Source organism: Sus scrofa, chromosome 1 (assembly GCF_000003025.6).
Source record: "Sus scrofa isolate TJ Tabasco breed Duroc chromosome 1, Sscrofa11.1, whole genome shotgun sequence".
NCBI lineage: Eukaryota > Metazoa > Chordata > Mammalia > Artiodactyla > Suidae > Sus > Sus scrofa.
This window is the reverse complement of record NC_010443.5, coordinates 138,704,036-138,731,221: the sequence shown is the minus strand read 5'-3', so window position 1 is coordinate 138,731,221 and position 27,186 is coordinate 138,704,036. Positions and strand designations below refer to the sequence as shown.

General features: G+C 45.0%; 1 protein-coding gene across 4 annotated transcripts in view; it reads left to right on the top strand.

Moving 5' to 3' along the window:
* ADAMTS17 (ADAM metallopeptidase with thrombospondin type 1 motif 17) overlaps positions 1–27,186 on the top strand; it is a 395,981-nt gene that overhangs the window by 284,460 nt on the left and 84,335 nt on the right. For 2 of the 4 annotated variants that reach the window (XM_013993230.2, XM_021098449.1), the window contains exons 15-16: positions 10,435–10,555; positions 15,093–15,161. In XM_013993230.2, the coding sequence (XP_013848684.2) occupies positions 10,435–10,555; positions 15,093–15,161 (190 nt within the window). The remainder of the gene's footprint in view (positions 1–10,434; positions 10,556–15,092; positions 15,162–27,186) is intronic. The other 2 variants (XM_005659785.3, XM_021098456.1) reach the window with 1 other exon arrangement.

The window sequence follows — 27,186 nt, the reverse complement described above, 5'->3', positions numbered from 1 at the left end:
CTGTTCAGCTGTAAAAGATGTAGTAGAACAGATCCCTTCTAGGCGGCACCTGGAGAGGTGAACATGTCTGGCTTTGTGGGACCTCTGTGCCCACTGGAATGTAATCCCCAAACCCATCCTGCTATTATTGGATGTCTGTGATTCCTTAGCACAATGAAAGATGTCATTTATGAAGACAAAAAGGAGTTCCTGTCCTGGCTCAGTGGTAATGAACCCTCCTAGTATCCATGAGGACTCAGGTTTGATCCCTGGCCTTGCTCAGTGGGTTAAGGATCCAGCATTTCCATGAGCTGTGCTGTAGGTCGAAGACACAGCTCATATCTGGTGCTTCAGTGGCTGTGGCGTAGACCGGCACCTGTAGCTCCGATTCGACCCTCAGACTAGGAACTTCCACATCCCTCAGGTGTGGCCCTAAAAAGACAAAAAAATAAAAATAAAAAAGAAGAAGACAAAAATTTGGGAGGAAGGGGGAACCGATGGATGGAAGCCCACCTTCCACCTGTGTTAAATCCATCTGAGCCTAGGCCCCACCTGTAGCCAAGCCCCCAGTCAGTGCTCCCCAGCCTGGTGTAGCCCGTGACTCTACTTGTCCCTCAGAACAGACATCATCCTGCTGCCGTGTGGCAGCTGGGGTGGGGTTTGGAGGGCCAATCAGCTGCATATTTCCTGTCCCCAGGGGCTTGGCCTAGGGAAGGCCACACTGGATGATTTCCCATGTGCCTTGTTTTCTGATGATCTGGCTGGGTCCGAGTTAAGAATACATGCTGTCATCACCAGGTGGCTGAGCTCCTTCAGCTGAGCCCCCAGCAGGTGCACTCTGGAGAGCAGAGGAGACAGAGGCTCCCATGGTTTAAGGTTAGGGTTTAGGGTTAGGGTGAGCAGGCATATGGGTGTTAAGATGGCCATGCATTCAGCATAGAAAGGGAAACCAAGAGTTTCCTCCAATTTTCATCCTTCCCCATGTGGCCTCCATTGACCAGCATCTGTGGGAGTCCACTGGTGCCTTCGGATTTTACTGGGAAATGGAATCTGCTCTCCAGGAGCCATGTGACTGTGGACTCCTTAGGGTCCCCACCCTCCTGAAGCTGGCACTATCTCTAATTCTCAGTTTTAGGTAAATATTAAAAATATATGGGGAGCTCCCGTCGTGGCACAGTGGTTAACGAATCCGACTAGGACCCATGAGGTTGCGGGTTCGGTCCCTGCCCTTGCTCAGTGGGTTAATGATCCGGCGTTGCCGTGAGCTGTGGTGTAGGTTGCAGATGTGGCTGGGATCCCGCTTTGCTGTGGCTCTGGCATAGGCCGGTGGCTACAGCTCCGATTCGACCCCTAGCCTGGGAACCTCCATATGCCACGGGAGCGGCCCAAGAAATAGCAAAAAGACAAAAAAAAAAATTGGGAGTTCCTGTTGCAGCTCAATGGTTAATGAACTTGACTAGGAACCACGAGGTTGCAGGCTTGATCCCTGGCCTAGCTCAGTGGATTAAGGATCTAGCATTGCCATGAGCTATGGTGTAGGTCGCAGGTGCGGCTCGTATCCTGAGCTGCTGTGGCTGTGGCGTAGGCTGGCAGCAACAGCTCCAATTCAACCCCCAGCCTGGGAACCTCCATATGCTGCAGGTGCAGCCCTAAAAAGACCAAAAAATGAAAAACAGAAAACACAGCATTTGAACAATAAATTTCAGGAGTCACATGGGAGAGAAACTATCATTCCCCCCTCCCATTTAATTGTGGTTATGCCAGCATCTTGCCCCCAAACCTAGGTCCCCCCCTTATCCCATTATGGCGCTGTTACCCCCAGATGCCAGGCCCAGAGCATAGGCTATGGGGTTTTAGTGAGGGAGGGAAAGGTAGGGTAAGAGAGAAGGATAGGAAGTCACCGGCAAAAGTCAACTTACAGGATGATTCAAGCAGCCAACCCTTTCAACCCTGCTGGATTTTTTTCCTTGAAATGCCCAAGTTAGTCCAAGACTGGGATTTTTCAGGGAAAAACTTGACAACATCCAGACTCCTTTGGCACCGCCTGGCTTTGTTATCAAATAGGGGTATGTGGGGTGATGGACGCTTGATGCCCAAGAGTATTGACCAGGCATCCTCCCAGAGAAAGAGCTGGGCCCTCAGGGCTGCTGCTGTAGCAAAGAATGTGCAGAGCCTCCGCAGTGTGAGCAGAGATCTTATCATCATCATTGAAATGAGAAATTGCTGACAGTTCTGGTTCTCAGTAAACCTGCTAGCAAGCCAAGTACAGGATTTGTTTCCGTCCCAAATTACACCCTCTCCTGGGCAGCCCAATGATGAACATTCCTTCAGCAACGACCTCCCAAGTAAAAGCACTTGTATTCTTTAGAGCAGCACCAGCTCAGCCTTCTCCAGCATCTCACAGCATCCTCTGCAGTGTTCTTACCAAGGTGGAATTATTTCTAAAAATCCTAAAGATTTCCAGCCAGTGGGGTCCGTGTTAAGTGGCCAGACATGATTTCAGCTCTAATCCATCAGTGTCCGTGTGTCCCTTCCATGACCTTGGTTCTAATTGCACCCTTTTCAATTAGAGACTCTTCCCTACACCATGACAGCAAACCATTAGTCCTTCAGTGAACATAGCAGGGCCTTTGTGATGCCATTCAGGGTGTTTAAATAGCCTTAGGTCTGTGGTCATCAGGGTGCCATCAAGTCAGAGCCTGCGTTGCACTTGGGAGTGATAGGAATGACATGAGTACATTTGCCTCCCATCTAAGATGCCACGCCACTCCCACCCCAAGTCCCTGTCAAATGCCTTTACCAATAGCACCATCATTGCATTTACTCACTCTGCACAGCAACCAGGGCTAAACAACGTGACCTCTCAAGGCAGGGGCCTTGGAACACAGAGTGCAGACAGTGGCCCCTTTCACGGTGCTTCACAGCAAGTGGCCAGGCTCATGCTCCTTGGAACCTTACCCAGTTGATGTAGAGACCTCTGCCTACCAGTTCTTGGGAAGAACTTTCTCCTCTACTAGGATGCATCTCTGTGACCCATGGCCTCCAGGAAGCCCACCAGTCCTAGCAGAAGTACTGCTGTCTTGGTAGGTGGGAGCAGCACCTACCCACAAGCACCTCCTGAGATGGAAACCCTGAGAAATGACTCACTTTCTAAAGGAAGTTTAAAAATACCATCTGCATTTTTCCAAGAGCGCTCATTCTTCAGAGAGTTTCTGAAGGTTAACCTTAGCCCACAGTTCAAACAATCCTCATAGAAATCCAGATCAGTAAAGCCATAGTTAATGAAGTTTTATGATAACACTGAGCATACTAAAACAGGACTGTAAGAAATTAAATACAAATACAGTATTTATGCCTAATGACAGTGATCGCCAAGGTGGAAAGTTCTGGATTCTTGCGGTACTTGTGCATGAGTAAGGCTAGGAATGTTGGTTAAAGAGGTGTAATGGTAGGAGTTCCTGCTGTGGTGCAATGAAATCAGTGGCATCTCTGTAGCGCCAGGCTGAATGTTTGATCCATGGCCCAGTACAGTGGGTTAAAGGCTCTGGCGTTGCTGCAGCTGTGGTGTAGGTCACAACTGTGACTCAGATCTCATCCCTGGCCTGGGAACTCTATATGACTTGGGGTGGCCAAAAATGCAAAAAACAAACAAACAAAACAAAACACACACAAAAGAGGAGTAATGGTAGTTACTCTCTCGGGGGTTTCATGAACAGAGTCAGAGTTAATCTATAGTGGATTAAAAAGTAGAAGTCATCCATATTTCATGTTAAGAGAGCACTTACAGAAAAATAGCCCTGGTTCACTCACTAGCTTTTCCCGCTGTTCCCTTCAGCTCTAAGTTTCACTATTTTGAGGTAGCAGAAGGTGTTCTGGGAAGTTTTGAGAAGGCTGGTGACAGGTTGGAACAGCAGGGACAGGAGGCTCCAAAATGGTGTTTTGAGAAGATGCCGCTGAGTTCCAAAGAGCAGCCTGATTCAACCCGTAACATGAAACATGGAAATACCATTTTACTCTGTTTTTATGAGGACCCAGTTAGGTTTCATTTCAGTGAGTCACAAATTACTAAACATGCTGAAATGAAACTTAACAGTGCTCATAAAAGTGGGAGTGAGTTGAGGGAAGAAACCCAAACATTGTCTATTTTTCAGCAAGTCCCTATAAATCAAGAGTGCCATCATTAATGATTCCTACTGTTGGCCTCTAGAAGCAAAAAAATCAAGTCAATACGCCTCTCATGGGCAGCTTGCCTCAAAGCTGCTGCTCGTCAGCAGGCGAGTCTAACAAATGACAGGTCTGAGTGTACCTGGGGCCAGATATGCTTGACTTTTCTCTACAGTCTCATCAGCCTACGGACACCTGTGGCCAGCATACTCCGACTGTGCTCATACTTCCTGGGACCCTAACTTTTATACCCATCCCTGGCTTGATGAACACTGCAGGGCTTGTACTCTTCTTCAGTGGATGGATGTGTCTGATTATCTGTGTTTCCCCAAAGGAGCTGGCTTGCAGGATAGACCACCTCTGATTGCGCTGTGCAAAGGAAAAAAAAAAAAAAAAAAAAAAAAAGAACAGGCAGATCACCTGTCCTTAGGACTTCAGTGATTCCAGAATCTGGAGTCCAGTTCCTCAGACCATTTTCAGTGTCCAGAACTTATTGGCATCTGGTTTTGTGTACAGTGGTTCCTTAGGCAAGTGGAATGGCTGGTGGAATCTAGGAGAATTATTAAGAGACTCTGGCCTCAGAGCCCCCCCCACCATGTAAAGAAGGGATAACATCTATGCTGGGTAGTTAGGCACACATTGGCCTGTGTTCAACAAAGCCACCTGGTTGCTGCCTTTCCCCATGTCGTGACCCTGAAGCTGACATCCTGAAGTGTGTGACTGTTGGTGCTGAACCTTCCTCCGTAGTAGCACCTAAAACTCTGAAGTCACTCTCTGCACCACTTCCACCTGATGAACCTCCCATAGAAACTTCGGGATTAAGCCAGCAGACTGAACCCCACATTCACTGCTCTTCCATCCCAGGACCCTGCTGTCCTGGTAGTTAAGGCTGCATGGCACAAGCCAGAGTGGGGAAGAGAAGCAGAGGCCACCCTTTGACAAGAGGACTGAGTGGATAGATGTTTCCTTGAAGGAACGGAGGCCAGAACTGAAGGGGAGGTTACAACCGAGAACAAAGCAAGATGTTTGTACAAATCCAAGACTTGGGAATGGAGGGTGGGAGCAGGGAATTGGCTGAAAATAATAGGGGTCAAGGTTGCCAACCATGCCCAGCCCAACACTGGGAGCTTGACGGGCTCTTAGGGAATTGTCTTCAGGCTCTTTCCCAAAGCTGTGTGATAAACTGTTCGGGGACACCTGGAACAGGCGCAGGGATCCAGTGCTTGAGCACAGAGCTCATCCCTCCAGGCCTGGGGACAGCCTCCAGCATTGCTCCCACAAGGCCTGTGTGGAAGCTTGCCACCCTCACATCCCGAGCTCCATCCACTGGCCCTCCTATGCCTTATTCTCAAATACAAGTGGTCAACCAGAGATCATGAGCTCTTTGAAGAAAACCAGCAGCAGAAACGAGAAAGACCAAGAAAAACAAATAGGAAAACTGACCCTGGCAGAAAATTGAGATAATTACAGAATTCTGTGTGCAGCCAAATGATCAACCAAGCATGCAGGCAAAATAAAGTAATTTTGAGACAGGGCAGAATGCAGGAATTGGATTTTCCATGCATCCATTCTGAAGACATGACGTGTAGTTTAGCAAGTCAAGGGTGAAGTCCAGGACGAGGAAGACGAGCTCAGTGGAGCTGACTCAGGAGTGCAAGAGATGTGGAGATGGAGGCTGTGCCACTGGCTGAAAACATCCAGTAAGTTTAAAATGAGAAGTTGCTGGCGGCCCTCTAAGAGCAGAGAGAAAGAGAGGCAGCAGTAGGAAGATAACTATTAAGTTCAAGAAAGCAAGTGCTTCTCCTCTTAGCCAGAGACACAGACACGAACAAGGACCATGGCAACCAGTCCCAAGATGTCCCAGTTCAAAACGAGGAACTAAACTGCATTGTTTCGGGGGCGGGGTGGGAGGGGAAGGGCAGGTTGGGGGCATAGAAGAGAGAGTCTGAGGACTTCGGTTGGAGAACCGAAGTCTCCCATTCCCAGTTTTGCTCAGGGCCCAGCTTGATGGGAGGTGGCATTTTTATGCCCTTATTGAGTGTGTGTTTTGTGCTCAGCACCATGCTGGCCACTGTGTTTGGGGGTGGGGATAAGAATACAGGGGGTTATAAGGTACTGTCCTCCATGTGCCTACAGTGTGTCTGTCACAAAGATGAGACTAACTTGTGTGAAACCCTAACAACCACAGGCGAAAGCAGGTTGAGAGCTGCTGAGTTGCAGAGTTTAGACTCAGCAGAAAAAACATCTCTGTGCCAGGCGCTATAAAGTGTGCTGGGCCTGCAGCGCTCAGCAAGGCCAAGGGGGTCCCTGTCCCCAGACAGCATATGGAGAGGAAGCACGTGAACTCACACATCTGGTGGTCCCTGGGATTGGCACTTGTGTGTCAGTGAGACTGGGCAGGGCTGTGCCAAAGGAGGATGCGAGCAGCAGAGTTCTCCAAGGAGCTGGCCTTGGTGGGCAAGGCAGCCCAGAGAAGGGCAGGGGCAGAATGCTCCAGGCAGCAGGGGGCAGAGCCAGGCTGGTGTGTTCCAAAAACACAGGTGGGGCAGGCACCAGGGGAGGAGGTGTGAAGACGGAGGTGGTGCAGGGCCTTGCAGGCTGTGGCAGGGGTCAGGGTTTATTCTGACTGTAGGGGCGCTGGAGCTGGCAGGAGGGGGCTGGAGGTGGTTGGACTGGGTGTGCCTTTGGAGCAGGAGGGAGGGGGTGCTGCTGGGATGAGACCCAGGAGAGCCTCAGATTCCGAAGCATGGGCATACTCTGGAGGCAGTGGGATCTGCGGCTGTGGCCCTTCTCATCTTCCAGGTGAAGATCAGTCTGGTCACAGCAGGGAGAAAACCGGCCTGATAGGTCAGGTGCTGAGTCATGAGGGTCTAAACTTCACCGTGGCCATGAGTACAGAGAAGAAATGGATCCCAGAGAGGTTTCAGGGGACAAAAGCCCCGAGGCTGGCCTCTAACTGAGCCTCTGTACCCAGAGTCTTTGCTCTTCCCAGGTGACCTGGGAACCTGTGAGAAGGAAGTTCTGATCAGCCCTTGCATCCAGGTGACTGAGGCCCTCAGCGGAAGGCATTTGGGGTTTTATAACCAGATGTTCTGTCATGATGGAGCTTCTCATGGATTGTTTGCTTGACCTGAGGTACACTGGAAAAGCACCCCAGTTCCTGAGAATAGAGGGGAGCCCACACTCTCCCCCACATCCCTCCAAGGCAAGGCACCACAGCCCAGAACTGCTTTGACTCAGGGGCTAGGTAGTGTTTCTGGTGTGCTTTTAGCTTCTCTGATCTCAGCATTTCCAAATCCTCGCAAACCCAGGGTGTGTTGGGGAGAGGTCTTGCCTTCCAGAAGGCCTCTCGGTGACCCAGGTTCTGGCTGAGGACTGTCAGGGGAGATACCCAGGCAGCCTGGGGCTACAAGGTGGGAGGTTAGGGACTGCTCCTGGCCCTGCCAGACACTTGCTGGGTGGCCCCAGATTTGTCCACTGCCGTTGCTGGGGCTGGGGGAAGCCATCTGGACCAAGTGTCATGTTAACTTAGAGCATCCAGAAAACTGTTTTATCAGGGAACTCTGATGGAGGTATCAGACTGTACCTGCTCAAGTCAGAGCCCCACTGTTGCTGAGCAGGAATGTGACTGCAAAATAATAAAAGGCCAGTGAGAGAGGAGTCACACAAGGGCAGGTCAGGATGTCATGAGAGAGGTGGGTGCAGGGGCTGGCTCTCTGGGTGTTGGCAGACTGGGACTGGAACAGTGGGCTTTGGGACATGAAAGACAGGTGGTACACACGTGGCTCTGCTGCTCTGGCCCCAGGGCATTTGCTGCAGGTGCTGGTTGAGCTCAGTTACCCATCTCAGTGGCCTTGTATTCTTAGCCCCTCTAATTTTACATCAAGCATCTTCACAGCAATCAGCCAGAAGTCCAGATTGTGAATCTAGGCAGCTCCTGCAACATGATCCAAGTTCAAGGTACCCTGAGGCAGCCCACCTGCCTCCCGGCCACACTGGGTGGTATGCCCTGGCAGGGTGTCACTGTCAGTGCCAGTCACCCCCTGGGTGTCTCTCAGTCTCACATCCACTCTCCCCATAGTTCCTGGCCTGGTTCTGGCCACTGGATCCCCCGATCTTGCCCTTCGTTCTTATACTAACCTTGAACATGTGTAAGCTTCTTTTTTCCAAAATGCTGCCCTTTTTTAGTTTTCATAATGGCCATTTAGGGACTGAATTTGCTCTGCACTTAGCATATCTCCACATCTTTACTGAAATACATTCAGTTCCACTATCATTTCTGGACATACAAGAGTAATTATTTTGGGGGGCCGAGCTCACAGCATGTGGAAGTTCTCAGGCTAGGGATTGAACCCATGCCACAGCAGTAATGATGCCCGATCCTTAACCCACTGAGCTCACCAGGAAAATCCTCATACAGTAGCTAATTTCTCATTAATTCTTTCCCAAAGAAAAGGGTCCAAGGGTGAGATTTCAGGATGGTTGAATGTGAACACACATTGGTTTTTGTTTTTGTTTTATTCTTTTTAGGGCAGCACCCTTGGCATATGGAAGTTCCCAGGCTAGGGCTCAAATAAGAGCTATAGCCGCCCGCCTATACCACAACCACAGTAATACCAGATCCGAGCTGTATCTGCCACCTACACCACAGCTCACAGCAACCCAGATCCTTAACCCACTGAGCAAGGCCAGGGATCAAATCTGCATCCTCGTGGGTACTAGTCAGGTTCATTACTGCTGAGCCACAGTGGGAACTCCCCGCGTTGGCTCTTCACATGACGTGCTGTGGTGCCAGGCTCTCCAAATGTGGTCTCAGGCAACAGCCACAGCAGGTACTTCATAGAAATGCAGGTTCTGAGGCCCACCCAGCCCTGCTGTATCAGAAACTCTGAGGTTGGATCCAGCATCTATTTTCACAGCCCTCCTGGTGAGGAGAGAGTGCATGTTTATGCTATAGCCCTGCTGCTTTGGAAGCAGAGGGTTCTGGTTACACGGGTGAGCGAGGGGGGTTTGGGGGGCTAAGCACTTGCCTTCGAACGCTCTGTACCTGCCTCCGTGGAAGTGAGGGGTAAGGAGGGAGGTGCCTTGCTAGCCGCCAGCCAGGCATCACCAGAAAGAGCACAGTGTCCTTGGCCTGGATTATCTGTCTCGAAACCTTCCTAGCCTGAAGCACCTGTCCTGAACACAGGGTCCAGGGCAGTAGGGAAAACCCAGTCCTTGTTCTGCCGTTACTCCCTCTGGGGGGAGAAATATGGAGAGGCGCTTTAGCAGTTTAACTAGCAAATAATTAAAACACACCAGTGTTTACCAAGACATAAACTTCGGTATGTGCTTTTTGCAGACCATAAAAGTCTCACAACCTTTTCCCACTTTTTACGAACTGATGTAGCCTGTGTTGCCTGGAGCCAGGCCCCTCCTGCCCTCACACATGCCTTGTTGGAAAAATTTGAGCAGCAGGGTTTCTCCTGGGGCTAGCTCTTTCTAACTGAGAAATAGCAGCTCGTTGCCAGCCGTGCCTGAGTGTGTGCCGGGCTTCCCAACCTTAGCAAAAAAGTCAGTGGGGTCTTTTCAGTGCTGTATCTTCTGAGACTGTTGGCTATTGCAACCTCGATAGAACCAAGGACCCAGAGAGCTCTGAGGGGAACGTGAAACTGTGGCTGTACCCGGAGGTGTGGGGCCAGCCTCACTCCCTCCCCTCTGCCCAGCTTCAAGTGGCGCTTAGATGGGTCAGGCTCAGGCCTCAGTGTGAGTTCCATGGGTACGCGTGGGCTTTCATGGGCCCATCTTCCAACAAATATTAAAACATGTACTTGATGACTGCATGGGCATAAAAATAAAAGCAATACCAGCTGGATTTTATTCTTTTTCTGTCCTGATTTTATATTTTATTTTATTTTTGTCTTGTGCACCTGCAGCATACAGAAGTTCCCAGGCTAGGGGTCTAATCAGAGCTGCAGCTGCCAGCCTACACCACAGCCACAGCAACACAGGATCCGAGCTGCAGCTGCAACCTACACCATAGCTCACAGCAATGCCAGAATTTTAACCCACTGAGCGAGTGCAGGGATCGAACCCACACCCTCATGGATACTAGTTGGGTTCCTAACCCACTGAGCCACAAGGGAACTCCTACTCTTTCCTGATTTTAAAGTAAAATACGCTGGGTCCTCTGAAGGTCTCATGGGCCCCCAGGCACCATCTCTGCAGTGTCTCATGGAGAAGGCTGCCCTGTAGGTGGAGACTCTTGAGTCCTAACACCCAGAGTAACCCAGCCTTTTGCTTGTTTAATAGAAAATCGGCTGTGATGGCATCATCGGGTCTGCAGCCAAAGAAGACCGGTGTGGAGTCTGCAGTGGGGACGGCAAGACCTGCCGTGTGGTGAAAGGTGACTTCAGCCACTCTCGGGGCACAGGTGAGTGCAGGGCCTGAGGAAAGGTGACCTTGGCCCACTGCTGGGAACCTGTGGGTGGGAGGCCCAAGGGGTTGCTGCAGGTACCAGGCAACCTACAATGTTGTCCATTTCATCGCCCCAAAGCCAATTTTATTGTCTATTATGTTGCCCCAAAGCCAACAATCACCTGCCTTCCTTGTATCTCATATTTAAGGGCTACGGCACCTGGCACTTCAGTTTTACAATTTCTGAAAGGCAGAGAAAGGCATTTTTGCTAGGATGATGTCCTAGGTTCTTGACATGAACAGTTTGCCTGTGGCACTCTGGGTTCAGTCCCAAGGTCAGTGATCACACAGTGACTGCCCCCTCCCCAACACTCCCCAGCTGCATGCCTGCACACCTCTGTCCTATGCAGGAACGGTAGTGAAGACACTGCCACCTCACTGTTACTGGTGGATGGAAGAGGTTTTCTCTGTTTCTGAGTTTTCTGTCAGTAAAAGTGGGGATAGCTTTTACACACAGTCCTAAACGTGCATGAAGCCTTTCATTCCAGGGAGTCTGCGAGGTCCCTACCATTGTGACTGCTGAGCACTTGAGTCTCCCCATGTCCCAGGTGTAGACCTCCCCCAACTCTGGGCTGAGAGCCCCCGCAGGGTCGAGTTGATGGGCCTCATGGTCTTTCTGCAGGAGCCATCTTCATGGTCCTGGGCTGCTTTGCCTGGAGGTGGGAGACCATTTCCCATCTCCCGTCCTGGCTGCCACCAGCTTACGCTGTCCAGGGAAGTCCCTGCTTGATATTTAATGAGGGGAGCATGAGGAGGTGCGTCACCAGGAAGTTCTTCTTTGGCTGCAGACCTGATGATGCCATCACAGCCGATTTTCTATTAAACAAACAAAAGGCTGGGTCACTCTGGGTGTAGGACTCAAGAGTCCCCACCTACAGGGCGGCCTTCTCCAGCCTTAGTGAGTGTCCCTTCACCCACTGTCACCAAGACTGATGTCAACCAAGATTAACTTGTTGAGCAGAGCTAAGCTGAAAGGCTTCAGTTCTGATTTCCACAGTTGCTTTGCTTAGAAGCTTTTCAGTCCCGTTCTACCCAGCAGAAGGATGGAATCACGCTTATTCCTCCCTGTTTCACAGAGCAGTTCCTGGGTAAGAGAGAGAGAAGAGGTCTGTGCATGTCTGCCTTTCTCTCTTTTTTTAGGGCCCCACCTGAGGCATATGGAAGTGCCCAGGCTAAGGGTTGAATCAGAGCTGTAGCTGCCAGACTACACCACAGCTCATGGTAATTCGGGATCCCAAACCCACTGAGCAAGGCCAAGGATGGAACCCATGTCCTTATGGATGCTAGGCGGGCTCTTTACTACTGAGCCACAGTAGGAACTGCCCCCTTTCTCTGTTTGGATAGAAGACCTAGTCTAGACAGAAAGTTCCTTCTAGGCACCTGGCGAGAAGGGTAGCCTGCTGCATAGACATTTTGCAGGATCCCATGAAAGCTAATCCATAGGCAAATGCAAGAGGGAAATGACATTGAAACATCACACTGCAGGCCCTGTAAGGGCTGATTTCTGAGAAGGGCAGGTGCCCAGGCTGTGGAACAGGAAGTTTATGTGGGAATCTGTGGCTGCACACGGTCCTAATGGGAAGGGAATAAGCTGATGCTGGAGCAAGCCGGTGTGGAGAGCCAGTCCCCTGGGAAGCTGCGCTGTCCAGCACAGTAGCCACGGGCCCCTCGGGTCTATTCTGATTTCAATTAGAATGAATTAAAATTAAACAAACTTGAAAACTCAGCCCTCAGTCTCAGCAGCCACATTTCAGGGTGCCCAGTCCATGTTTGACTGGGGCTCCGGCATTGGACAGAGCAGAGCGATCACTTCCATCTTGCACAAAGTTCTCCCAGACAGCACTGCTCTGCACCTTCAGTCACATCTGCTCTTTGTTTTGTCTGATGTCACTTTCCCTCTTTGTACCCCAGCTCTAGTTTACCCTGAGACTTTGACCTTGCCTGTTACAACTGTGCAGCAAAGGCAGTTCGGAATGAGACTTCTGCAGCTGATGGGGTTTACTGTTGATTTTTTTTTTTTTTTTGTCTTTTTAGGGCTGCACCCACAGCATATGGAGGTTCCCAGGCTAGGGGTCTAATCAGAACTACAGCTGCCGGCCTACACTACAGTCACAGCAACTCAGGATCCGAGCCACATCTGCAACCTACACCACAGCTCGCGGCAACACTGGATCCTTAACCTGCTGAGCGAGGCCAGGGATCGAACTCAAATCTCATGGTGGCTAGTCAGATTCATTAACCACTGAGCCACGGCAGGAACTCCTTTTTTTTTTTTTTTTTTTTTTTTTTTTTTTGATTTTTTTTTTAAGGCAGCATTAAAACCCCTTATTTAATTTGAGTGTTGTGCTGAGCTCCAAAAAACTGAACAGTGGAAGGCAGGTGGAGCAAAGCCCACCTCTGCCCACAAGCAATTCTGTGGAACACTATGGAAGCTTCCATTAGACACCTTTAAAACTTCTACTGTAGACAGTGTAGCAGCCAACTTGGAAAGAGCCCCAGTCAGGGCAAAAGCATTCTTTTTTTCCCCCAGAGTCTAATTCGTTGGTTGGCCTTTGATCATGCGCAGATCCATTCCTTTTTCTCTGCTCTCTCTACTCTCCATCCCAGCCTGTGGCTGGCTCCAACCATACTCAGGAGGAGACGGGCGCAGATGTACAGCCTTCCTCCTGAGGAGATCAGGCCGCCAGAGCTGTGGCAGCTGGTCCCCTGTGGAATGGCAGGTGGCCACTGAAAGCCTCCAGGGGGCAGTGGTCCCCACCCTGACATGTGGCTTAGTGTTCCTGAAGCCTTATCAAACTTTCAGAGAAAGTAAAGCACAGTTAGCTTCACCCACCTGTGAAAGTTCTGTCCTTCTGAGCCGTTGCCAAATGTCACACCTTATTTTGAAGGCCAAAGCTGTTTTTTTTTGTTGTTGTTTGTTTTTTTGTTTTGTTTTGTTTTTTCCCAAATGCTGTGGTTGGGGTCTGTGAGCATAAGCTCATGTCAGCATGGATTCTGTTTCTTGAAGATATGCAAATCACGGTGTAGATGACACCCAGGGGTGACCACATGAATGAATCACTACCTGATATAGTTTCATCAAACCCGACCCTGTCATCCAAGGCTGGCGTTCTGGAACACACGTATGCAGAGACCCTGCTCATAATCATCCCTGAGTCCCTCCTCCCAGTAAACACTCGTTCAGCACAAGGTGTGCAGAAATAAACGTTAACTGGCCCCGAATCAGTCACAGTTGACAGAGGGGACCTTCTGGGAAACCGCTTGAGTCCATGTGTGAGGTGGAGGGCAGCTTAGCAGGGATACTGTGGGGCCCTACATTCTGCTGGGACTTCTTGCCCAGGCCTGTGGGCAAATGATGATGGTCCCTAGCCTTAAAGGACAAGGAGCAATTAACCCACAGTGGAGGTGGGGGAGGGGCTTTCCAGGCTGAAGGAAAAACCCAACTCAGAAATGATAGAGAGCCCTGGGTCATGTAACATCTAGGTGACTCCAGTCATGGCTGGATGGCTGCAGAATCTGATCAGTTTGGATAGGAAGGTAACTTTCATCTCCATGCAGCTCGAAGGACTGGACCAAGGAAGGTGCCTTAACACTCTGAAGGTGACTAGCAAAGACAGTGCCACACCAGAGAGGTGACAGAATCAAATGCAGGGCTTTTGCCCAGTTAAATGAAGTGCTAATGCTGACCTGAACTCTTCTGGGTCTGCTACACAACTACTCGAGCTGAGAGTTCAGAGCAGACCCAGGGGACTTCCATCCACATGACAACCAGTCCCCCTTGGTATCCTGGGGAGGTCCCAGTGCAGCACCCTGAATGTAGGTCATTTATTGCCCTGTGGCCCGTTGCCTCCCAGCTTTGAAAAGATGTGGTCCTTGTCTACTCATATCTAGGAGGAATCGACTGGAATTGGCTCTCATGTTACTTTTCTGAGGGATAGGCTTCCAAATGCCCAAGCCTCTGGGTTGACTTGAAACAACTGAGTTGTTGTTTTGTTTTGTTTAATTGGGTCATTTCAAATTCTTGTTTCTTGATGCTTTTGTTTCATTCATTAAATTGTCATTTTCACATTATTTATTGCATGTTGCTCCTCAGCACTGGAAAGGTGACTGGTGACCATGGACACCCACTCCAGGACACACCTGGACTGACGTCCGCACCAAGAACCCGTCATGATGCCCCATGGGTCTGAATCCCTTTGCACTTTGTTCTCCAAGAGAACCCTCTCAAACAACCCATTCTTCAAAGGGAGGGTGATGTGATCTATCCATTTGAAATGTGGATAGACCCACATGGCACACATTTATTCAATAATTACCTTTAGAACCTCTGCCATGTGCCAGGTTCTGGGCACCAGTCTCCAGGTGTTGGGTGTGAAGGTTCCATGGGGAGATTTACCACGGTGTGATGGTGACATGCAATTGTCCCTGCACTGGGACAGCACCGTTCCTGCAATGTGAATGTACACCAATTACAATGTATTTCTTTTTCTCAGTCAAGAATGATCTTTGTACGAAGGTGTCCACGTGTGTGATGGCAAAGGCCGTTCCCAAGTGTTTCTCATGTAAGATGTCTGGCTCTTCCATGCAGAGCTAGCGGTGACATGCCTGGTGTGGGGCTCTTACCTTGCTTATGTGTCTGAATGTTTGCTGAATAGAGTCAGTGGAAATGAGTCATGCATGAAGCTGTGGATGAACACTGAGGCCATTTATTGCTTATGTATAATGGATGTTTAAGAACGATTACCAAAGAGCAAAACTATAGAATAAACCCAGTTTTAAAGCTATAAAAGATAGAGCCATGGGATTAGAGGCAAGACAGAAACACCTATTAGTGTGCCAGGAATGGGGCTTACTCTTCTCAGCCTCCCTTAATTTTGGCGGAAAATGCTAAGACATGCCATAGCATTTAGCCACAGATGGCACTTTCTTCCATAGGAAGTTTCCATATTACAGGGTTGGATTTCCCAAAGGGCAGAGCGTACTTGCTAAGACCCTCCTGATGTCCGTGTTGGAGATAAAGGCCCTGGCCTTGTTTTGGTCCATGTGCACTGACCTCACATTCTGAGAGCTGAACTAGTCTCCTGGGCTTCCCAAATCATTTTCAATTGGACCAGAATGACCTCTAGAGATAAATATAAAGACAGTAATATTCTCATAAACAACTTTTGTAAAAAGAGAAAATCATAAGCTTACACAAGACACCCCAAGCATTTTTAAAGATTACCAAAAAAAAAAGAACTTTGATTTTTTTTCCTTTTTTTTCTTCTCTTTTTTTTTTTTTTTTTGATAAATAGTTGATACCACTTAGTGAAAGTGTTCCAGCCCACATAACCAGGGTTTTACCTCCATTACATCATGGTACCTTATCAGCTCAATGGTCTTCCAAGGAAAGTTGAAAACACAAGGAAAAAGTAGAGCCAAATCATCTAAAAGCAAGTGTACTTGGGAAATTCAGACAAAAATATTTTGCGGGGAAATATGCATATAGCCCAGCGATATTGATTATTCAGAAGATTTGAGGTAGGTTTAAGGTCAACATCACTCAGAAGTTCCTTCTGACTTCTTGTCCTTATGGCAAAAATTATCTGTTCTTCTAGAATAATGGCAACGGTGAATTTTATCCATGGCTTCCTCATGAAACCAAATTGTGTCCCTCTAACCAGATTTCTCCCACTTGATGGCAGAGACTAAAATGGAAAGTCATTCTAAAGATAACGTCCTGCTATCTTACCTAAGGTGTGACTCTGGCTTGTGAATTCTTAGAGTCAATCCCCCCTGTAATTGTATTTCATGCCAAGTCAAGGTGGTGACATCTGGCATCTGAAGAGGGGGATGTCTGGTATGAGGGATGACAAGTACTTGGTGATGGGACTCTTTCCCTTGCTTGTCACTCGTCACCCCAACTGCCGAGTGGGCTTTGAGCTCTGGGTGGAGTAGGGATCATCAGAAAGAGGACAGCGAGTTAGAGGTGGTCTCCTTGGTTTGTGGACAGAAGCCCTACCTTTCATTTCAGGGATTTTCTCTTTCATTATTAATTTCCTCCATATCTTGAGCAGAGAAGCTCATCTTAGAAAGGTCAGCAGAGTGCCTGCACGAGAGTAACCGCCCCCCCTGCCCTGCTATTTAGGGACCATTTGAGGATGCATCTCACCTGAACTGTGCATTTACCCTGAACTCTTTACTGCTCATCAGCCTCTGCCCTTGAAGATACAAAAGAAAGGAGAGGAAACAGTGCCTTTTAAGTGTTGCCTCTTGTGCCAAATTTAAGCTTAAAAATAGGCATGGTGACCATTGCAAATGCCCCTTGCTGTGGAATGTGGAAAATTAACTAATGTGGACCTCAGTGAATAGTTCCATTGCCTTAGATTCTGCAGCCTGGTGATGCTAAAACCAAGGTTAGTCAGCCACAAAATAGGAAAAGTCCATAAAGTGATAGCAGCAGCTTTCAGAAAATAATTAGGTCCTCAAGCAAACCTGTTCCCAGGTCAATTTTGTGGTTTAAATGGTGATTCCTCCAAAAAAGGGTTGAATCACGATTGACCCTGAAGGATTTTGTCTTCATTTGTTGTTTGTTTTTATTATGTCTTCATTTTTGGCACTTCACTATCTTGCATGCCTGGAGGTCAGTAATTCTTCAAACTCCCCCAGAAGGAATGGATTCTCTAAGAGAAATTTGTGGTTAAAAAAAAAAAATCCAGGAGTTCCCATCGTGCCTCAGCAGTAATGAATCCAACTAGTAACCATGAGGACATTGGGTTCGATCCCTGGCCTCCCTCAGTGAGTTAAAGCTCCAGCATTGCCGTGAGCTGTGGTGTGGGTCACAGTTGTGGCTCAGATATGGCATTACTGTGGCTGTGACTTAGATTCAACCCCAATCAACCATTAGCTGGGTAACTTCCATATGCCGCAGGTGAGGCCCTAAAAAGACCAAAAAAAAAAAAAAAAAAAAATCTGGTGCTGTGATCCTCAAATATCTTTTTTTCTTTTTTGAACACCTTCCTTTTTTTTTTTTTTTGTCTTTCTAGAGCTGTGGTGTAGGTTGCAGACTCGGCTCAGATCTGGCATTGCTGTGCCTGTGGCGTAGGCCAGCAGCTACAGTTCCTATTTGACCCCTAGCCTGGGAACCTGCATATGCCACAGTGTGGCCCTAAAAAGACAGGAAATAAAAAAAAGAATGAACAAGAACTGGTAATTTCTGGGGAGAAAAAGGACATTTCAAGTGCATATCCATACATGTCTGAATCAGAGTAAACAGAGTTTGTTTTGCTGCAGTAAACAAACAAGCAAACAAAACACAGTACAAATGCTCCCTCCCCCCCGACCCTAGTCAGTGGCTTAACACAGAAGATTTTTTTTTTTCTTCTTCTTTTTATGACCACACCTGTAGCACATGGAAGTTCCTGGGCTGGGGATCAAATCAGAGCTTCAGCTGCCAACCTATGCCACGGCCACAGTAATGTGGAATCTGAGCCACATCTGCTGCAGCTTGCAACAACACCAGATCCTTAACCCACTGAGCAAGACCACAGATCAAACTTGCACCCCCACAGACACTGTCAGGTTCTTAAGCCACTGAGCCACAATGGAAACTCCCACAAAAGTTTATATCTTGCTCATGCTGCAGCCAACATGGGTTAGGGTTAGGGTTAGGGTTAGGGTTACAATGTGCAGAAGGCTCTGCACATTGTAACCACTTATGGACCTAGGGCGACAGAGGTTTCCTTGTTCACACAGTGCCATAGTCACCTTGACAGGAAAAAGGGATCATGGCCAATCAGTCCTGATGCTTGTAAAGCTTCCAAAGACATGTCACTTTCGCTCACATTTTAAGGGTCAAATTAAGTCATGCAGTCACACAATTTTAAGAGGGCAGGGAGATGCATTCCTGCCATGATCCAGAGACAGGGGTGGAAATATTTGGTGGCCAGCACCATGACACAGTACCTATAGCAAATTTCTCTGCATTCTGATATTTTGGTTGCTGACCCATAGCAACACTCCCTGCCCTCTGAAGGAAAGCCAGTCCTGACCGTCTGCAAACCCCACTTGTACACAGTATTTCCCCCCTTATCCATGGGGATGCCTTCCAATGCCCCAAGTAGATGTCTAAAACCATAGATAGTACAGGGCCCTAGGTATGTTCTGCTTTGTCCTACAAATACATACCTGTAATACAGTTTATAAATTAGGCAGAGTAAGAGATAAACAATAACTAATAATAAAATGGAGCAATTATAACAGTATACTGTAGTAAAAGTTACATAAATATGGTCTTTCTCAAAAAATTTATTGTACAAATTTCATACCTCATAGCAAATGCGCATCATCAGGGCTGACTCAGGGCAGCGGTCCAGTATGCAGCTCGAGGACTAGGGTTTTCTATGTGTGAAGCTAATGAGCTCTTATGGGAACAGACTCACAACACTGGCCTCACTAGAGCTGTGTTCCAACAACCCATCTTATTGATAATGATTTAGCCCATTCCATGCCTCCTCAGTCTGACCAAATGTTTTACAAATAGTTGTGTTCCAGTGAGTTTATGACGCTTGAACCTGTGTAAACAAACAGTGCAGTACTGAAACTAAAATAGATTAAAATGGTTTTAATTGAAAAAAATATTTATTGTACAAATTTCATGCCTTTTCCATCTTTTTTTTTTTTAGGGCCACACCCATGTCATATGGAAGTTCCCAGGCTAGGGGTCTAATCAGAGCTACAGCTGCCGGCCTACACCACAGCTACAGCAATGCCAGATCCGAGCTACATCTGCAACCTACACCACAGCTCATGGCAATGCCGGATCCTTAACCCACTGAGAAAGGCCAGGGATCAAAACCGCAACCTCATAGGTCATAGTCAGATTTGTTTCTGCTGAGCCACAATGGGAACTGCCTTTCTTTCTTTCTTAAATGGCTGTACCCATGGCATATGGAAGTTCTTGGGCCAGGGATTGAATCCAAGCTGCAGCTGCAGCATCGCCTGATCCTTTAACCCACTGTCCTGGGCCGGAGCTCGAACCCATACCTCTGAAGCAACCCAAGCCAATGCAGTGGGATTCCTAACCCACTGTGCCACAGCAGGAATCCTACCTTTTCCATCTTACCTACACAATTTTCATGCACTATGGCCACAACTTTTGCAGTTTGAGGTATAAGCAAAACTAGCACTAATTTCTTTTTTCCTTCTTCACAATTTTAGGGATGGAGGATTCCTTCCTACCATGAATCACAGCAATCTCAGCATGTTTTTTTTTTCTTTCCTCACATTGAGAACTTTCACCTTTTCTCTTAAGCACTTTACAGCTTCTCTTTGGCACATCCAAATTGCCAGCATCACTACCCTGGTGCTTTGGGGCCATTATTAAGTAAAACAAGGGTCACTTGTATACAAACCCTGAGATACCACAACCATCAATCTGATAACCAAAACAGCTACTAGGTGACTGATGGGCAACATGTCCTGGACAAAGGGGTGATTCACGTCCTGGGCAGGAAGGATTGGGGCCACATGAGATTTCATCATGCTAGTCAGAATGACATGCAGTTTTAAACTTATGAATTGCTTATTTCTGGAATTTTCCATTTAATATTTTTGGACTGTAGTTAACTGCAGATATCTGAAACCACAGAAAGCTAAACCGTGTATGAAGGGGGCTACTTTATCCACTTTTATACAGATACAGATACAACCCATGTGTGACATCCTTCTCAAAAGAGTCTGCAATAAATAGGAAAGACCAACATAATCTGAAAACCAATGGAGAAAATAAGATAACGCCAGTAATAGAAGTTCAAAAGCTATAAATGTTCTTAGAAAGACTGGAGAAGTGACTTTATCCATAAAACTGGTATAGAATGCCATGAAAAGAAACAATCAGAAAGCAAAAAGAAGCTCTCAAATATTAAAACTATGATTATCAAATTACAACCCTGTAATAAAAGGCACTGTAAACAAATGACAAATGACAGAAAAAAATGTGCACAAGTCTAGTAAGTAGAATTTGAGTCCAAAATATATTAAATATATGTCAGTATATATTAAAATATATTTCCAGGACTCCTTATTAATTTTTTTAAAAAGCCAGTAGAAAAATGAGCAGCATTTATGCACAAGGCAGTTACCTGAGTTGGAAATGCAAACAACCAGTAGGTATGTGCTAAGATGCACAGCCACATTGATAATAAGGGAAATGCAAACCATATCTGTGACATAACATTTTTTTTCACCTCTTGGATTAGCAAATATCAAGAGGATTGATAATATCAAGAATTTAGAAGTATGTGAATAAACATGTATTCTCATGTAGTGTTGGTTGACTTCTATATTAGTTAAGCCATCATGAAGGACAATTTACCTGTACATTTAACATTTAAATTGCATGTGTGTTTGACCCAGCAATTCTCATAGCTGGCCTGGTAAGACATTTTATTTGTGCACAAAAAGACATGTGCAAAGCTGTTCATTGCAAGTATTATTTTTAGCACCTTTGCAAAGATGTAATTCACATACCATAAAATTCATCCATTTAAAGTGTGCAATTCAAGAGGTTTTAGTCCATGCACAGTGTTGTGCAGCCATGACCATAATCATCCTGAATAGAAACCCCATACCCATTGGCAGTTATTCTCCACCTCCCATCACCCAGTACTAGGCAACTACTTTCTGCGTATATCTGTCTGTTCTGGACACTTCATATAAATGGCCTCACATGCAATATGAGGTCCTTTATGACTGGCTTCTTTAACTTAGCATAACATTTTCAAGGTTCTTCCATGTTGTAACATCTATCAATCTTTTTTTTTTTTTTTTTTTTTTTTTTTGCCGTTTCTTGGTCCGCTCCTGCGGCATGTGGAGGTTCCCAGGCTAGGGGTCCAGTCAGAGCTGTAGCCACTGGCCTACACCAGAGCCACAGCAACGCAGGATCCAAGCCGCGTCTGCGACTTACACCACAGCTCACGGCAACGCCGGATCATTAACCCACTGAGCAAGGGCAGGGATCAAACCCGCAACCTCATGGTTCCTAGTTGGATTCGTTAACCACTGCGCCACGATGGAAACTCCCCTATCAATCTTTTATTCTTTTTTTGCTGAGTAATATTCCATTGTATAGTTATATCACATTTTAAAAGTACATTCATCAGTTGATGGACATTTGAGTTGTTTCTGCTTTTTTGGCTCTAATGAATAATGCTGATATAAACATTTGTGTATAAGTTTTTGCATGGATGTATGTTTGCATTCTTGGGTATATACATAAGGGTACAATTGGTAGGTCTTTTGGTAATTCTGTCTTTACTGTTTTGAGGAACTACAAAACTCTTCTCCAATATTCCTGCACCATTTTATATTCCTACTAGCAATAAATGAGGGTTCTGAATTCTCCACATCCACTCTAGCACTTACTGTTTATCATTTTTGTTACAGGCATCTTAGTGGGTATAAAGTGGTATCACATTGTGGTTTCGTTTTGCATTTCCCTAATGACTAGTAATGTTGAGCATCTTTTCATGTGTCTCTTGGCCATTCTTGTATCTTGTTTGGAGAAATATCTATGAAAATCCTTTGCCTATTTTTAAACTGGATTGTCACTTTATTGTTAAGTTACAAGTTTATATACTCTGGACACTATTTTTTTAATCAAAATAATTTGGAAATATTTTATCCCAGTGAATGAATTAGCCCTTTCTCTTTCTTGATAGTGTCACATCAAGCACAGAGTGTAATTTTGATATGATCCATTTTATTTTTTATTTTATTTTTTTGTCTTTTCAGCGCCGCACCCCTGGCATATGGAGGTACCCAGGATAGGGGTCCAATCGCAGCTGTAGCCGCTGGCCTACACCACAGCCACAGCAACACAGGATCTAAGCCGAGTCTGCGACCTACACCACAGCTCACAGCAACGCCGGATCCTTAACCCACTGAGCGAGGCCAGGGATTGAACTCACCACCTCATGGTTCCTAGTTGGATTCGTTTCTGCTGCACCACGACGGGAACTCCTGATCCACTTTATTTTTTTCCCTTTTGTTGCTTGTGCTTTGGCTATCTAAGAAACTGTTCCCTATTCCAATGTGGCAAAAATTTACTCCTGTTTTCTTCTAAGAGTTTTATAATTTTAGCTCTTAGATTAAGGTCAGTGATCTATTCCAGGTTAGTCTTTTGTATAGTTTGAGTTGAGTCTACTTTTATTCCTTCGTATGTGGATATGCAGTTAACCTGACACTGTTGAAAAGATTATTCTTTCTCCATTGAATATTCTTGGCATCTTTGTTTTAAAAAATCAAGAAGGGACTTATTTCTAGACTCTCAATTATATTTTAATGATAGAAGTATCTGTCCTTATGCCAGTACCACATTGTCTTGATTACTGTAGCTGGCTAGAAAATTTTGAAAGCTAGAATTGTCAGTTCTCCAACATTGTTCTTTTTAAACATTGTTTTGGCTATGCTGAGTCCCTTGTATTTCCATGTGAATTTGAGGATCACCTTGTCATTTCTGGCCAAAAAAAGCATGAATTTTGGTAAAGATTGTGTTGAATCTGGAAATCAATCTGTGAAGTGTTCCCACCTTACCAATATTAAGTCTTCTGATCCATGAACATGAAATGCCTTTCCATTAGCTTAGAGCTCTTTAATACCTTTCAGCATTTTTCCAGCCTTTGGTATAGAAGTCTTGCATGTCTTTCATTAAATTTATTCCTAAGTGTTTATTCTTTTTGATGCTATTTAAGTTAAATTGTTTTCTTAATTTCATTTGGAAATGTTTATCCCTAATGTGGAGAAATGCAGCTGATTTTTGTACATTGACCTTGTTCCTGCAACCTTGCTAAATCTGTTCTGATGGATTTTCGTGGATTCTTTGTATTTTTCTATGTATAAGATCTTGACATCTGCAGATAAAGATAATTTTACTTCTTTCTTTCCAATTTGGATGCCTAAAAAAAATCACTTTTCTTGATTAATTGGCATAGAGAACTTCCAGTACAGTGTTGAATAGAAGTAGCAAGGATGAACATCCTTTTCTTCTTCCTGATCTTAGGGGGAAAGCATTAAGTATTTCATCATTGTTTGATGTTAGCTGTGGGATTTTTGTCAGTGCTTTTACCAAGCTGAAGAAGTTTCTTTTTATTCCTAGTTTGTTGAGTGTTTTTATCATGAAAGAGTATTAAATTTTGTCAAATGCATTTTCTGCATCCATTGAAGTGATTAGGTGGGTTTTGTTCTTTATAGAATAAATTACATTGATTCATTTTTATATGTTAAACCAACCTTGAATTCCTGGGATAAAATGTACTTGATCTATAGTCTTTTCTTATGCTGTTGGGATAGATTGCTGGTATTTTGTTGAGGGGTTTTGTGTGCATATTTGTACATGATAGAGCATTGTTTCTAACTGTGACAATTTTGAAATAACCTAAATGTCCATCAGTAGGGGAGTAGTTACATAAGCCACACAGCAATTTAAATGAGAAATAAGGAGAATGGTACATACTCACATGAATAGATCTCCAAGACATATCATGCTTTTTTTTTTAAAAAAAAAAGTAGTACAGTATTCATAATGTTATTCCTAACACATAAAATGGAGACAAATAAAAATATATTTATATTTATGTAGATATATGAATAAATAGTAAAATATTTGAATGACTATATACCTAACTGATAGTGGGAGGAGAATGGGATTAAGGGGATTTAAGATTCACCTGTATTATTAAAATTTTTACAGTGAGAAAACATACAGGTATTTCTGTAAACTTAAAATACAGAAATGTTTACAAACAAAAACTCACCAGTACACATAAATCCATGTCCTAACAAATTTTACTGTAAACCAAGGAGATGTCCTACTAGCCCACAGCACTGTCCCATTCTTTCCACACAGACCTACAAACAACTGGTACAGTTAGAACTTGTGTCACTGAAAGATTAGTAAGAAATTTAGAGAATTGGTACAGGATCAATACAAGTGGATTCGATAGGAAAATGATACAAGGGACAAGGAGAACAAATGACTGATTAAAAAAGAACTCACCCACAAAATGTTCCCAAAACTTGTGACCAAATGTTATTGCCGTAAATTCCAAAAACCAATTAAATAATATTCTCAATAAACTCACACTTAAGATAGATGATCTCAAGGAGGAGGCAATGAAGCAGCAGAAGGAGATGAAGCATGGCTCAGCTCAGGAGAGGGGTAGAGGAGGAAAATGAATCTGTTACAGAAACCAAGGCTGTGTAAAACCAAAGGAAAGTGACACTGCTGAGAACACAAGCAAAACAAGGACAAGACTGAGAAAAATGAGCAAAGCAAAATGGAAATGAACAGGGAATCTGAGGGATATGAGAAAATGAGTTCTAGGGAAGGAGAAAGGAGTCAAATATAAGTAGGTGTCCTCAAAAAAAGTACATCAAACAAATTGATCAGAAATATATAAACACAAGCTCCGATAAAATAATATAGACTTGTGTCCTAGGAAAAAAATTACAGGAGACAATGAACAGCCTAATAGTTATTAGATTTTAAAGTTAAGAATCTTTGAGCATCTGATCCAAATTTTAGGTAACCAAATAAAGCAAAAACATCAGAATTGGCCTCAGACTCTTCCACACTAACATTCAATGGAGCAACTCAAACAACAGCCTCCAAGAAAGAAAGTTGACTCAGGGACCTTATTCCAGCCAAACTGGCATTCAAGTACCAGGACAATGAACAGTTTTTTGGTTTTGTTTGTTTGTTTGTTTGTTTGTTTTTTAACTATATTACAGTTCAGAAACTATAATTCTCTTTGAACCCATTTCAAAGAGACCATACTTGAGGCAAGCAGGAATTTTTTGGAAAAACTAGGGTAAAAGAACACATAATGAACATTAATTTTTAGGATTAAAACTGAAACACCTTCAGGAATTATCTTAGCAAAAGGAAAATGTTTTAAGTAATACCAGGTAGGAGTGATATTTTAAAAGTTGAAGTGGGATGTCAGCTGAGAGCAGTGTAATTATGCTGATTTCCTCATCTTTTAATTTTCAGAGATTACAATATTTTGTTTAGAACTGACATGTCATATATTAGAGGTATAAATATAATTAAAGGCTTACAGGAAAATAATCAGAATAAAAAAGAAATAGCAATGGACTAAAATGCATTGATGAAGAAAAGACGAGGCTAAGATACCCACACAGCGTGTTAGCCGTAATGAGCGTGATTACAGTTAAACTGTTCTGAAGTCTTTGCATCATTTGGAAAAAACAACAACATGATGATCTCAGTAGATACAAAAAAGCACTTGATTAACTTCAATACCTGTTCCTAACAAAAGCTCTTCACAAACTAGGATAAAAAGGAAATTCCCTAACTTGACAAATGCCTGTCACATTCTCACTGTTGACATCATTTTCAGTGGGAAAACTTTGGAGGCGTTCTTCCAACAGAATGAAAAAGACAAGGATACCACTGTCTTGTGTGGCATATAGGGTGGTTTTGTAAGTTCCAACCAGAATGGTGAAAGGAGGAGTTCCAGGCATTAAAGATCAGAAGGGGAGAAACAAAACTGTCATATGGCATGTTTCAGTTAGCTGCATAGAAACCCAGCCAAGATGTACAAATTATTATAAATGATAAGAGTATTAGAAAGCCAACTATAGGATGTCTTTTTTAAGAGCAATCTACTTTCTACTGTACCCTTTTATATCTTGTGAATTTTGCACCTTGGGCACACATTGCCTAGCAAAACTCTATTTTAAAGTTGATCTTTAAAACATGTACAAGATCCTGTTCACATAAGGTGATATGTGTGTGTTTGTATGCGTGAGGAGATGCTGAAAAGGCTGGTCACCAAAATAAGGGTAATTTTCTTAGTACAGTAGGGTACAGGTTGGTTTTAGTTTTTCACCTTTGTGGTTTGAATTATCATGTACTATATTTGTAATGAAAATAAAGCCATTTTTACTGTGAGAAAATGAGGAAATAAATAAACTCCTCAAAATAGATATTTCCATAATCTCTACATAGTTGAGCCCAGAAAGCTCTCCTTTTGAAAACTCCCCTGCTGATTCTGATGATCCTATTTGGGAACCACAGGGGTAAGATTTACAATCTAATTTGGGATCATCATCTAAATTGCTGAAGCCAACGCATGTTGCTTTTGTCTAAACCCCAATGTAAACCAAAACAAAACAATTACCAGCCTGTGTTTCAGAACCTCACCATTATGTTGTTAATTGACATACAATTAACAACATTATGTTGTTAATGTGACAACAATGAACACAGTTATGCTCATTAATTGATGCAGTTGCCCAGTTAACCAGGGCATCAGCCAGCCCCTGACCTCCTCCCCAGCAGCCTCAGTCCTTCCCTCCAGAATCGCTGCTAACCACCTGCTATTCTGGGCACATTTGAGGTCAGAGCAGGGGCAGAAGACTCTGGCCTCTGAGAGACCACATTATGCATGGAAGTACTCAAGGAAATGGATAAAAATATCTATTGCAATAGTTGCAGAAATGCCCAAAAGGCAGTGGAAGCAGGAAACATGCATGGCATTGAGGCAGGTGTTTTGTCTTTGGGCAAGTAGCCTAGCTTCTGCT